The 13,819-nt window shown below is 45.8% G+C and overlaps 2 protein-coding genes across 5 annotated transcripts; both read right to left on the bottom strand.

Moving 5' to 3' along the window:
* Positions 1 to 161: 161 nt before the first annotated feature.
* Positions 162 to 10,162, bottom strand: gpat4 (glycerol-3-phosphate acyltransferase 4). 3 transcript variants are annotated; one of them, XM_029829298.1, is made up of 14 exons: positions 10,007 to 10,162; positions 8,624 to 8,905; positions 8,367 to 8,534; positions 6,576 to 6,645; positions 6,190 to 6,490; positions 5,662 to 5,736; positions 5,489 to 5,578; positions 4,388 to 4,481; positions 4,176 to 4,291; positions 4,004 to 4,059; positions 3,825 to 3,910; positions 3,218 to 3,346; positions 3,033 to 3,112; positions 162 to 1,586 (listed from the first exon to the last, which is right to left on the bottom strand). In XM_029829298.1, the coding sequence occupies exons 3-14, from the start codon at positions 8,532 to 8,534 to the stop codon at positions 1,478 to 1,480; spliced, it is 1,374 nt and encodes a 457-aa protein (XP_029685158.1). In that variant the 5' UTR covers positions 8,624 to 8,905; positions 10,007 to 10,162; the 3' UTR covers positions 162 to 1,477. The 3 variants fall into 3 exon arrangements, with proteins under 3 accessions (XP_029685158.1, XP_011613490.1, XP_003974499.1); XM_011615188.2 differs by lacking the exon at positions 10,007 to 10,162 and adding an exon at positions 9,569 to 9,692; XM_003974450.3 differs by lacking the exon at positions 10,007 to 10,162 and adding an exon at positions 9,448 to 9,641.
* Positions 10,163 to 10,762: 600 nt separating this feature from the next.
* Positions 10,763 to 13,571, bottom strand: polr3d (polymerase (RNA) III (DNA directed) polypeptide D). 2 transcript variants are annotated; one of them, XM_011615186.2, is made up of 9 exons: positions 13,417 to 13,571; positions 12,624 to 12,791; positions 12,505 to 12,548; positions 12,271 to 12,425; positions 12,067 to 12,191; positions 11,827 to 11,983; positions 11,472 to 11,719; positions 11,254 to 11,406; positions 10,763 to 11,163 (listed from the first exon to the last, which is right to left on the bottom strand). In XM_011615186.2, exons 2-9 carry the CDS (start codon positions 12,783 to 12,785, stop codon positions 11,047 to 11,049), a joined length of 1,161 nt encoding a protein of 386 aa, XP_011613488.1. In that variant the 5' UTR covers positions 12,786 to 12,791; positions 13,417 to 13,571; the 3' UTR covers positions 10,763 to 11,046. The 2 variants fall into 2 exon arrangements, with proteins under 2 accessions (XP_011613488.1, XP_003974530.1); XM_003974481.3 differs by having other exon boundaries at positions 12,624 to 12,786; positions 13,417 to 13,558.
* Positions 13,572 to 13,819: the final 248 nt, after the last annotated feature.

Genomic DNA, 13,819 nt, shown 5'->3' with positions numbered 1-13,819 from the left:
ACATCAGCAGCGGTCCAGAACTTTCGTTCCCTGTCCGGGCTGTGAAAGACTAATGTGGCGTGAATGGAACTTGGCTAAAGCCCTCCATGGAGCCCTCGGTGAGCTCTTCAACCATGGCGGGGTGTACACAAACAGTCCCCCCCCCCCCAGCCAGTGTTCTATAGACGGATCCGTTTAATAGTGTGGTGGAAAAGAATGTCGCCCTCCGTCACCGAGAAGGTTGGAAGCAGTTTGGAGCCCGAATCGGGTTTGAGATGAAGCTGCACTGTAAACAAACTTAATAGGTGTTGAGGCTTGGTGCTGAGGGAGGATTACGATAAAGTACATTCAGATATGTCCTTCTGGAGCTCATTTATGCTTATTTCTGCGCTGCTCCAAGTAGCTCAGGGTGGTGGTGGAAATAAACCACCCAGGACTTCCTATGTCTAGGTTAAAACATGAAATTCAACACACTATTATGAAGACATTGCCCATTTGGTCGGTTGCTACTTTAGTGGTGTTGGTCCCAAATGTTGAACGGCTCCCGCCAGATAAACGTACACGATTTAAAGTGACGATGGCAGCGAGACGCTCCAGCGACCCCAACGTCAGATTAGAGTCACTCCCAGGAGGATTTATTCTGCTGAACAAGACAAGACCTACAGGACCGAGATGGCGGTTCCTCCTACAGCGGCTGCACGCCGCTTCTCTCCGAGGCCGGTGACTTGGGGTGGAGGGGGGGGGGGGGGGGGGCAACAGTATCAGTTCATTTGGAATTTTAGACGTTGTTTACATGAAGCAGAGCCTGAATGGAGGCAGGAGTTTTGTTAACAAATGTTTTACAGTGATGTAACCGTTAATATGGAGAACAGTAGTAATGGCTTCTGGCATAACCATGGCAACGCTAACAGCAAATCTCAAGTGTGCAGTTTCCACTTTACAGGGTGTGGATTTACACATTCCATGGGAAAAGGAGACGTTGACGCCCATGGAGGCCATATGAGCCTCGATGTTAGACAAAAGTCATAAAATTGGTTATTCCTATAGTGGGAAAGTGGCCCAGAAACCTAATTTTAAAATTGGGTTCATGTTCCCAAAGACAGGCAAAGTCGAGTCATGCGAAACCCAGACAGGGGTTCCAGTTGGGACTCTTCCATGCTGCAAGTCAGTAACTTTAAGACATGTGACCATACGACAGAATAAAAAAGTTGAAACATCAACTCAAGACAAATAAAATAAGATTTCCCTCACAAACCCCCCCCCCACCGAGGAAGACGATGCTCCTTTACTTTGATGCCAATGTAAGCAAGGATTTAGTTGAGCTACTCCAGCGAAGGGCGGCGGACTCAGAACAGCGACGCACACTGAACACGCCAAGCTGAGGCGGAGAGCCAGGAAGCCAAACAGAGCTGCTGACTCCTGTCAGCCTCCCCCAGAGGCGGGGGCTGCCAGTTTAGTCAGAGGCGCCCGTGTGGGGCGACTCAGTCCACCGGGTCCCTCACGAGCGACTGCGGTCCTCTTGGGTGCCCACCAGCATTTTACTGTAGAGCTTCTGCTGCTCTTCTTTAAAGGTGTCTTTCACCTTTGCCCGCTTCAATCCTCCATCCCTGCAAAACAAGGCCAGGGTCGCATCAGGTACCGCTGCAGTGACCAAAGCAGCTGCTGCTGCTACTGTTGCTGCTGCTACTGTTGCTGCTGCTACTACTACTGCTGCTGCTGCGACTGCTACTGTTGTTGCTGCTGCTACTACTGCTGCTGCTGCTACTGCTACTGTTGTTGCTGCTGCTACTACTGCTGCTGCTGCTACTGCTACTGTTGTTGCTGCTGCTGCTGTTGTTGCTGCTGCTACTGCTGCTGCTGCTGCTGTTGCTGCTACTGTTGCTGCTGCTACTGCTGCTACTGCTACTGTTGTTGCTGCTGCTGCTGTTGTTGCTGCTGCTACTGCTGCTGCTGCTGCTGTTGCTGCTGCTGCTACTGTTGCTGCTGCTACTGCTGCTACTGCTACTGTTGTTGCTGCTGCTGCTACTGTTGTTGCTGCTGCTGCTACTGTTGTTGCTGCTACTGCTGTTGCTGCTACTGCTGCTGCTGCTGTTGTTGCTGCTACTGCTGCTGCTGCTGTTGCTGCTACTGCTGCTGCTGCTGTTGTTGCTGCTGCTGCTACTGTTGTTGCTGCTGCTGCTACTATTGTTGCTGCTGCTGCTACTGTTGTTGCTGCTGCTGCTACTGTTGTTGCTGCTGCTGCTATTACTGTTGCTGCTACTGTTGCTGCTAATGCTACTACTGCTACTGGTGCTACTACTGCTACTGCTACTGTTGCTACTGCTACTACTACTGCTGCTCCTACTGCTCCTACTGCTCTTGCTGCTACTCCTACTGTTGCTACTACTGTTGCTGCTGCTACTACTACTGTTGCTACTAATGTTGCTACTACTCCTACTGCTTGATCAATGAAAAGCAAAGGTTTTGCATTCTTGACGTGGTGCCCTATTGAATGAAAGTGCAGGAAACCACAAATGCAACTCATGTTTACTAAAGAGTGACAGCAGTTCCGGAGCAGCAGCCTGATCTTCCAGTCCAATGAAATCTGTTGATTACTATTTAATTAGTGACTTTTTTTTTTACTATGCGCGGTGACCTCATCAATACTCTCTCTTTTCCCTTTGGGTGTCAGAGTGCATGCACACGCACGTACAATAACCCCCGCCCCTTCCTGTTTCGCTCCATCTGCGCTGCTAATATCATCAACAGGAAGCCTCGTAAAAAAACTTAAGAGATCACAACCCAACAACTTCCTCTGCGTTTCATTTATTTTAAAGTGGGAGTTTCATTCTCTCTAAAAATGACTACAAGAACTACACCCAGCACAGGAACAAGGTCCACTGTCACACAGGCTAATAAGGCACATCTGGCTCTTTACTGAAGCTAAAAAAGCTATCATGACTACCAGCTCTACATTAACAACTGAACATTTTAGCTAAATTCTGCTGTTGTTGTTGTTATAAAAATGAATTAAAGTGGTAGAAAAGACTGAAATGGACAGGGGTTTATCTTACCACAGCAGATCTACTAGTCCTCCCTGCCTGGCTATGGCCGCCTTCACACGGTTGGCAAATTGTACTGCATCCTCCCCCTCCTGTTTGAGAAAACCATCAATGATCCCTTCACACCCCAAACTGTATACAGCAGCTGCCCTCTCTGCAGAGCAGGGTGCATAACAACGTTTGTGATTTGCCCTCACCTCTCTGGACATGGGAGGAAGATACCAAACGCTGCAGACGATGGCCCAGCTGCTCATCATGCGTAGCAGGTAGTTGACCATCCCGAACTTGCTGCTATTCCAGAAGGCATCTCCAAATCTGGGGTCGTACTGCCAATCACGACCAGAAAGAAAAAAGATTTCAATATAAATAATAGAATTTGCTCCAATAACCAGAAAACCATTTCACATTTTTGTTTTCTGACAAATGGAGAAGTACAGACAGTAAATGGATGAGGAGGAGGGGAGGGGAGGGGAGGGGGGGAGGGGGGGGGGGGGGGGTCGGCATCAGAGTGGACTTTAGAGTGTTGCTGGCTATTGTCCAATTTCAGAAAACATAAATGGCTGTTGGAACAAGAGATGGAAAAGAGTCTGTTTTATGTCCGCAGACTCCACTTCATCACAACAGTGTGGATGTCAAGATGTTGCGGAACTGAAAGTCGGGACAGTGTGTGACGAGGAGAGGACACCCTTAACACCACAGTCAAACACAGTTCACACAGGAAAACATTCAGCATTTCATTCAGGCACGTAGACCCAAACCGTCACACTAGTGTTGCTGTACAAATACAAGAAGAAAGCAAGTCACCTTAATGGCTACAGGATAGACCGTTGAACCGATCTCAAAACTTCCCTTCTTAAACATCATCACAGACGTGTTGTTAATGCAGGTACCTGGGGGCAGAACAGTGGGAGTTAGAGGGATGGGACGTACAGAACTATCATGAAATGTTTCAGTAATCTTTATCCCCATTAAAAAAGACTTACCTTCTGGGAAAATGAGGATTGGCAATTTGGATTTGTCTTCAACGTGGTCACTCAATCTGCAATAAAAAACAAAAATATTCATACAACATACATTTTAAAAATGAAATTTAAAACAACATTTCTGCTAACCTTGTTGCTCAAAGAGAAAATGTAAAAGCGGTTGTAATACTACCGTTTGGCCACTAGGTGCCGGTCTTTGACTTCAGAGCGCTCGAACCAAATGTGTGGACAGGCTTTGACCATGGATCTCTGAATAACCCCCATCAAGCCCCCATGGATCTGTCCAACCTGGCATGCACAACATATGCACTGGTTCACACTCATCATACCTTTAAAAGTGACCACTAAATGTAAACGCTTCCTGTTTGGAAGCGGTGGAATTACCATGGCATAGCAGCCGTCGCTGGCCAAGATAATGACATCAATGGGCGACGTGTGGTTGGCCACACAGATTCCTCCATTTTTGGGTTTGTTTTCACTGCAAGAATCAGGACAAGTCAATTACTAGAGTTTTTTTTTTAAAGACTTTTTAAACAGCACAGTACAGTACAAACAATGATATCTATTCTCCCTGTAAATTTAAATACATTTTCTACTTCTCATACTCTGTTTAATGAATAAAGCCACACGTGGTGAATATGTGACAAGTTTGAACCCCCCCAGTAGATGCAAAGCCTGGAAACACCGTGCCAGCATTCCAAGTGTAGAATTACGCACGGAAATAGCGAGCGCACGTGTATTTCCAGCCCTCGAGAAACCTACAGCTCACAACAGACCGGCAGCATTTTCTCTCCCGTGTATAATTTTCATTTTTATCTGTTCTGTAAAATAGTTCATATTAAAAAGGAGTCTCTCGCTAACATTTGCCTCCCACCCGCTGCGTGTGAAAGGTCACATTTACCACAAAGTCAACGTTGCTTGTTCTAAGAACCTGATTATTACACGTACAGTCAATAATTGTCCAGGGAAACCTCTCAGCAACACTACGCAGAAACAGAAAGGGCAAAACTTGCAGGGCAACTTCCAAATGCCTTGTGTATTCAGTTGACTTGAGTATGCTTTGGATTTGCATTAGTTAACGCATCATTAACATTAGCATTATTATGTGTGCCTCACTCCAACGTACGTGTGCATATATGAGCGATGTCCAATTGCTTTATAGATAAAACTGGATGGGATGGCTCATTTTTGGATGTACAGTCTGCCCTCGGCCTGTTACAATGGTGCCATTCTGTTATTGGTGGACTTATCCCCGCTCTGATCCTGCCAGGATGCACGGTTCAACAAATCTGACCTGGTTGTTATGGGCCTTTGTCGTTTCTTTCCATTACTTTCATTGCAATCACGACCACTAAGCCCTCCCCCCCCTCCCCCAGGTGACCTCATCTCCCTTTCCATGTGACTGTAAACCCAACCCGGAGTTCCAGCCGTGTTGTGTAAAATGGGCACATGCTGGACCAGAGCTTGCAGTGCCCCGTTTATTACCTGTCATGGTAGGTGATGATGGCCGTCAGAGCTCTCACACATATTCTGTAGCACATCAGATGGACTTTCTCACTCAAAATGCTTTTAAGCCTGCAGGAAGCAAACGACAGCATGAACCGCTGTCCGCATCCCTGCGCTCGTTGGGATGGAAGGAAAAAAATCAAAAGTCTTACCTTCCATTTGGCAGCAGCCCGATCACAGAGGTGAGGAACACGAGGAGCCCGACACCGGTGAAGGCCAGCGTTACCCTGGTGAAAGAGAAGAAACACCTCAACTCAGCAGCTCAATCCTTCCTTGACCCTTCTGCCAGGATTATTATTATTATTATTATTATTATTATTATTATTATTATTATTATTATTGCTGCCACATCACACAACATCCAGGATTCTTTACTCGTCAAATGACAACAGACTCCAGAACCCGCATGGGTGCAGTCAGACAGCCAACAGGTAGGCTTAATCTGGATGAACCAATAGTTCAGGGATGAAGAAGGTACAGATTATACTGGGTGGGGATTAGACACACGACAACGTTTTGAGAGTCAGGAATATATATTCTAAGAGATAAAAGGCCGTGTGATTGAAGACAATGCAAGACAGATCTATAACTGAGCCATCACCTCTGAGGCTCACCAGGATGTCTCCACATGAGGAGATCCTCCTCTAAACTAGAAGAACTTTTCAAAGTGCAGCTGATACCTGAGAGGCAGCAGGAGGCCATAACGGATGACCACGCCCAGCCCCCACAGGACCGTCAACCTCAGGCTGATGTACTGGAAGTTGTTGTTGCTGCGGGTCAACAGGTTCCAGGTCTCCAGCTCCTCTGCTGTGAAACGCTTGGTCACCTCGTCGTCCATGATGCTCTCCACTCCTCGCCGAGCAAAATAGAAGATGTCGGACATCTCAAACTCAGGGGGCGAGGCCAGGTCTTTGTTGCTCCCGCTCTGCCGGATCTCCTTGATCTCCTCCTCCAAGGAGGTGTCTTCCTTGGCAATGATGGCTGCAGCAGACAATCAGAAGGTGGACAAAAGCAACAATGGCGGCCGAACGTGCCCAAAGTGGAGGAAAACGCCGAGGCGCGTTACCATTCGAGTAGGGTTTGTACAGGGGGTGATTCCTTTCTTTTGCTCCGCGTTCTATCCGAAGTGTGGCCCACTTCAAAGAGAAAAGGACAGAGGTGTGAAGAGACAAGTGTTGGAGCAATGTTGATGACCGCTGCATCTGTCTAAATCAGGCATGGGCAAACTACGGCCCGGGGGCCACACGCGGCCCGTTAAACGTTTTAATCTGGCCCGCCAAACTTGAAAAATTAAATGAATAAACCTTGTTAATGTTATATTTTCACTGCAATTCTGGTGTTTTCCCACTAGAAAAAAGACAGTCAGGAGGAGAGTGATGGTGATATCCTGAAGGATAACAGAACTTTCAGTGCTTTAAAATAGAAATGGTTATTAATTTTTTTTAAAAAGGCATATTTTATTCATTTGATTTTAAGTGTTTTAAGACTCATTCCAAAGTCAGATATTTTGTTGTAATGCTTCTCTTCATTTTCATTTGAAATTAAAGCACATGTTTTCTCCATATCCCAAGATGTGTATTTTTTTCTCCAATGAGGTGAGGTTACCAAAGCACTCCATCCATCCATCTGCTCCTGGTCCGGCCCCTTTGTCAAATGTTAGAACCCATTGTGGCCCACGAATCAAAATGTTTGCCCACCCCTGGTCTAAATCCCAAAAAAACCCACCCCACCCTCAGAGCAGCTGGAGTCACCTTCTACCTTCAATGTTGAGGTGAAAACGCTGTCGGTGGCTGAGAAAAACCTCTCTTCCATGAGCATTCTGCATGCTGAGGCCGATTAGAGGGCCCAGCGAGAGGCCCAGAACACAATGTTCTAGCGAGAACAGCAGGACAGATCACATCTCAGCACCATGCAGCTGTGCAAGAACCAGCAGGGGGCATAATGGCAGCCTCTACCTTCATGGTATTTACACACTTGCCCACAGCCAAACTTAAAATGCACATCCGACATAGTAATCTCTCCACATTCCTTCACATTTCCCCTCCTGTTGTAACTAGTTGGAGACATGTAAGAAGAGGAGGAGCGCACATGTGGCTGCACAGCTGCGTCCTCACACAGACACCGTTTAATGATCTCCCATAAACCTGTTGCAGGTTTAGGATTTCGCCGCATGAAACTAACAGTGCGTGTAAAAGCGATTTAGCGAGCACCAGCTCTCACTTGGAACTGTGTGCCTTATACATACAGTATGTTTAGAAGCTTTATCAGCTGGTAAACACCAGCTCTCCAGAAAAACGAGATAAACATCTCTTATCTATAAGCAAGGCTGTTGAGGCACATCGCAAACTACAGCTACACACAAGGTCTGTGTTCCCTGGTTATATAAGCAGAAGGAAAATAGGTCTGTGGTTGAGAGATTTGGTAAATCAAGGGTGGACAGAGCGTCTCTTGTAGCCGTCCTGGATGCCAGAGGTGCTTCACATGTTACTAGGATGCAACTTTCGCATGGAGACCGCACGGGCCGATGTTGTTAAATGAGCAACCCCGAGCCCCTGCAGTAAACAGGCCCTTCGCTGAAAATCCAGCGCATGCAAATGTGTCTTAAAAGATCTAGATTCTTTTATTAACGAAAGGGTTAAGAGGCTTCTCCTTAAGCAAACAGCCTGTGTGATAGCAGGATGTTTGGGCAGAGGAGGATGCACTTTGTCAAGCTGCTGTGGGGAAACAACTTCAAACATCTTTGAATTGTACAGATGTGCGTTTCAAATCCACTACATTCTAATTTGGCACTGACAAATCAATATCCAACGTCAGTGGTTTCAAGTGGTGAGTCACGACGCAAAAAAGGTTCGGTTACCTCAAAGATTTTCAACAAGGACTTCATGTAAAGACGCCGGATGCCGAAGGAAACTCCCAGGATAGCGGGCACAATAATGAACACCAGCAACAGGGTGAACCACACTGTGAAAGAGATTCCCAGCAGGATGCACAACAAGCTGTCGAAGGGGTTGAAGAAGAGCTCCATCTTAAAGTCAGGAGAGGACAAGCTTGATTAAACACTCTGAATCCAGAGGGTACGAGGTTAAACGGCCCTTTTACTGTGTAACAATCAACCTTCGTGAAGATCACAAGTGGAAGGGGTTTCTTCTCAAACTGAACTTGAAACACATGGGTAACTTGACGCCGTCCTCTTGGGCAGTGCCGTGGATTGTCATTATCTCCGCCAGCCGTCGGCTCTGAAATTAGGTCGAATTAAATCCCAGCAAACCCGAATGTAATGGCAGGTCCTTCCTGCAGATGTCCTTTGTTATCTGCACAACTGCACAAGTGATGTAAACATGGAAAGCTCTGGGCCAGCGGGTGGTCGCGCTTCTGCTAGGCTGGGCCTCCACTGTCCTGCAAAGATACACAAACACACGGTCAAAACAACTCTTGTCCTCCGTGATCCCAGAACTCAAGATACGCAACTACGTGTCCTGTTGATTAGGGTTAGACTCTCGTCGCCATAGCAGCGCGTGTCTATTTTGGGAAGACAGAGGCGTTCCTAGTCTCGAGAAAAGGTTCATTAATGCATGCGTGCATCCTATCAGAAGAATAACAAGGTGTTACAGCAGAGAAGAAAACAGAGGCCGGCGACATGTCCGTCTCGCTTTAATGATGCAGCATGACGGCTAATGGGAGCCTCCATCCTTTGATTCCTGAATCCCCCACACCGGGTTAGCTAGGCTCACACACAGTACACAGCAAACACTCCGGATCATCCTCCCCCGGCACGATTTATGTTCAGCGCGGCTTAAGACGGGAAGCGAAGCTTGTGATTGTGTTCACGCAGACTATTTAAAGTTATCCTCTAGCCTTTGAGCTAGCGGCTATGCTAACACGAGCCGACCCTGTGCTAGCGCGCTCCGCCTCCCGCAGCTAGATGCTCACGCTCTCACCGTCGGGAGTTCTGTCACATCACTTGGAACACCGTCAACGCCGCTCAGTTAAACGCAGGTTAAACTGCCGTCCACCAAACGATAACGAGGGCAAAGCTTCGTAGCTCGACACTTCACTCACTTCCAGGTCGACCAGTGAGGATTCTGCGGTCTGCCTTTGTCTCCTCAACTGTATCGAAACTGCGCCGCAAACAACGAGCGGCTGGAGGCGGTGACGTAGCCCGGCGCCCCGCCCTCAACATGCGTAGCTCACGCGGAGTCGCCGACTCCTCAAAGAGGCGAGTCGCTATTGGCTGCCGCCAGGAAACACGACGTGACGTCACCACTTAACATGCATAGTCAATTGTAGGAGACATAAGTGAACAAAAAAACAGAATAAACTTGTTTTGAACTGTAAATAAACATTTCATCTGTTAACTCTTTATTTTTCATTTAGCCATTTAAATACGGCTTTTTAACTTATATACATCAACGGTTAAGGAAAATGTTGGAATATTAAATTTGATAAAAAAGAACATGTGGGATGGGTTGTGAGCGGGAAGATGTTGCTACAACTTACTTACGTATTTCCTTCCGTAGCCACTTCCTTCCGATTGAGCCGACTAATGCAATCTAACATTTGTAAAAGTATGTTGCTCTGAGTCAACGCTCCTTTGGAATTCGAGCATTATATTATATAGCATAGAGGATGTCAATTCAAGCCGGGCGGTGCGGATCCCCGGTACAGTGGACGGAAAGAGCGGAACGATACCTTCGGATTAGTGTCCAAAATAGCAGGGAAGTCTTCAACACATGTTTAAAATGAAGTACCGTACAATTTGGTAACACAGCTCCCGTGGCTCTATTCTGACATCTAGTGGCTGATATATGGTACAACACTTGCGCCATCAGCGTGCAGTATGGAACACTACCACAAGTGGCGCTGCAGAGCAAGAACGACACATGCAAGATACAATATACAGTATATTCCTAATTTTCTTTTTTCTAAATTTATGCAAATGCTTCTTCTTCTACTTCTTCATCAACAGGCTCCAAACTCTGCCAAAAGGAAAACTATAGCTTAGTCTTTGCAAGTCTTTGATTTAAGAGGTGTTTATATCAAGTATCCATGATTACAATATTTCTAACTATCATTTTTCAACAATTTTCCTTTAGATTAGAGGTATTAATGTCAGTTGTGTCAGGAGACTAATTTTCTATGAAGCAAAAAGTCTAAAAAAATCCCCAACCAGATAGTGTTGTACAGTGATATTTGAGAAAAATTTTTTTTTTTAAAAAGATCATGTGTGTTTAAGTAATTTTTCTGACACCAACATACTTGGATAACAACTTTATTATTCACACATTTACATCCATGTACAGTCTTCTGTGGGATTTTAAACAGTACTTAGATTTGGCACAGCATTCAAACTTTAATATGTCTCAGCTGCAGTAAGAAAATAAATTCATATTATTGAGTGGATGTATTGTCTTTATAGCCACTCTGAAAACAACACAATCAAAGGCCATTGATCTCGCAAAGGATGTCCGTCCGTAATAGCAGCATAAAATCAGAATTCACTCTGTTGACAGACAGAGGCTCAGATCTTGTAAAAGGAATCAAGCACTTCTCTCCAACAGAGCCTCAAAATCTGGGGAACAAACCATCTTGTGTTTGACATTGCCCAGAACAGAGAGGTAGCCCGTTCTTCCCTCGGTACCGACAGAGACCAGCTCCTGGGAAACACAGTGAAGAAGGAATGACAAACACGTGACGTGCGCAGACATATTTTCTCCACATCTCTAAAAAGAAAAAAGATACCAAACCTGGAGGAAAGAGCACGTTGTTCCCAGAGACACATCCAGGGTCACTTGACCCAGTATGAGCTGTACCCGTCCAGACCTCCTCACCAGCATCTTCCCTACCAGACCGTCCCGCAAGTCTTTCAGACTGCAGCAGTTTTCTTCTTCTTCTTCTCCCTGTTCACCATTAAATTAATGTTTACACGGCACAAATCTTCCGACAGAGCAATAACCGCCACTACCTCAGCCTCCGTCTTCAGGAGCACCGACTGGCCGTCCTCTGACTGCACCTCCGTTTTCACCGGTCTGTGCTCTTTGGTGGGGGGCTGCCCGGGCAGAGAGTCAGGAAGCTGCACGAAGAACAGCTCGTCCCGTTTGCTCAGACTCCATCTGTGCAGCAGGTCAGACAGAACCTCAGGCTCGGGGAGAGGAGGGGGTTTGAAAATGGCCTCCGACTTCTTTATTTCAATTTCCTCGGGCTCCTGTTTTACTGAAGGGGTGAAATTTTGGATTTACAGGCATGAGTTATCCACAGCTACACCTCCTTACTGACAGGAAATAAAACAAGGATGGTAAAAACGTCAAAAGCACACTTACCCTCAACTGTGGTTTCCATGGGCTCGCCGTCTTCCACCTTTTCGACCTTAAGATCAGCCGAACTAAATTCCTCCTTGAATCCCCATCCTGAAATAGCGAGAGGGAGCTGGACGGGACAGCTCTTCTGTTCACTCCTCAAGAAGGGATCGTCTATAAACTAAAAAAAAAGATCATTGGGAGATCAAGACCTCAGAAAAAGCTAAATCTTTCTACTTAATAGAATGCCAACCGAGGCCCTACGTTATCTCTTTCCAACTTGCGTAGGATTTCTTTGGTCTCCTCTTCTGTCTCTCGTTTCTCCTTTTTGATATTAATGATGGGCGAGGGTCCCATGCTCGGGGCGTCCTTCTCATTTTCATATGCACCTGTGCGACAGGGATTCGGGGTGAGGCGCTGCGGGCAAAACGTGAGTCAACGCTTGTGTTCGTCTGGCGGAAACCCTACTTCTCTTTTTCATCGTCATCTCCGCAGGCCCCTGTTCAAAGATGGAGTGGGACTGAATGACCTCGAGTCGGCCTCGGCCCCTGCCCCTTTCTCTGGGGCCCCGTCCCCGCTCTCCATCCCTCTTCTCACTCCTCGTTCCACTGTCAACCTTTGATCTAACAAAAGCAATTACAGGTCAGCAGACGAGAAACCTTATTGTGACTGACAGAACGTGCCTCTAATATATAAACTCACTCCTCTTTAACTTTCCGGCCTATTATGTTGGGCGTGAATGTTTTCTGCAAAGCAAAACACTGATTACAACAGGTTCTGTCCTGGTTATTATCCACTCCACTTGTTATTCCGGTTGATACCTTCTTAACACCTCCCAAAGTCAGGTCTCTAGAGCGCACCGAGGGTAGGCGGCCAGGAGAGATGGTGGCTGATGGTCGACGTCCTGCCAGAACGCCCCTCCCCCTGCCGCTGGAGTTAGGAACATGCTGACCGCTGTTTTCACCCGATCCTAAATCTGCCATTCTAATCTAATGACAAGTAGCAAAATCAAAAAAGAATAATACTGAAGCTGGCAATTTGTTATCTGTGATCCAAATTATTAGGAGCAAGAAGGACCAGAATCACGCTCAACACCAATCACAAATCAATGCTTCTCATATAAATGGTTGTGGTTTTATGGAATTAAGAAATTATGAGGCGATTACGTTGAAAAAGATCCTTTAATAGGATAAATGACATTACATAAGAAATTTAATTATGCAAATAAATAATGAAGTTATGTGATGACTATGGTCTCATGAGTGAGCTCTGGAAACAACTTTAATCTAAGGTGTAATAAAAGTATCACTGCACACGATGCGATTACGTCATTTTCTTTACGTCAAGTAAAGAAAATTATCAATGATTCTACAAAGCAATTCAATTAGCACTCAAAAGCCTCTATTAAAAAAGAATTTTACAACACTAGGTCAATTATTCTTAAATCAAGCCGCAACATTTAATGTCGAATTGATTTCTTTTCTTTTTTTTTTAATCAACACGGCATAAAATCGGTAACACGTGGCCAAAACAAAACACGGGCACAACGAGTACATTAAAGTTAAACAATGTCGGGGGGAGATTGTAAACGATTATTTGTCTCTACAGACTTACGTTTCTTGGATTCTGGTGTTCTTATTAAATATTTGCTCCAAACATCGAACTGACGCGTCATTAGAAGCCGATCATGGCAACAGTCGATTCTGTCACTGCGTGAACGGGCGGCGCCATGACACTTCCGTAATGACGTCAGACCACCGCGTTTCAAGAGGATCAGCTCTGCGCAACAGAATTCCATATCATAAATAAGCAAAATTGTATAAATAAAGAAGCTGAAATTGGATGCATTAAATATTATAGTTGGTTTTCATTGTTAGCAATCCAGTGTTTAGGTGTTTTTAAGTTTGTTTTTGCCAAAATATTGAACGTACATAATTTCAGAAAATTCTTTACATTTTCACATAAGCAAATCATTCGTGGATCTACGTTTGTGTGTGAGTGTGTATGTGTTGCTAAC

The sequence above is a fragment of the Takifugu rubripes genome, chromosome 21 (genome assembly GCF_901000725.2).
Source record: "Takifugu rubripes chromosome 21, fTakRub1.2, whole genome shotgun sequence".
Classification (NCBI taxonomy): domain Eukaryota; kingdom Metazoa; phylum Chordata; class Actinopteri; order Tetraodontiformes; family Tetraodontidae; genus Takifugu; species Takifugu rubripes.
Note: the sequence above shows the minus strand (reverse complement) of the source record. Positions and strands in the feature narration are given on the sequence as shown.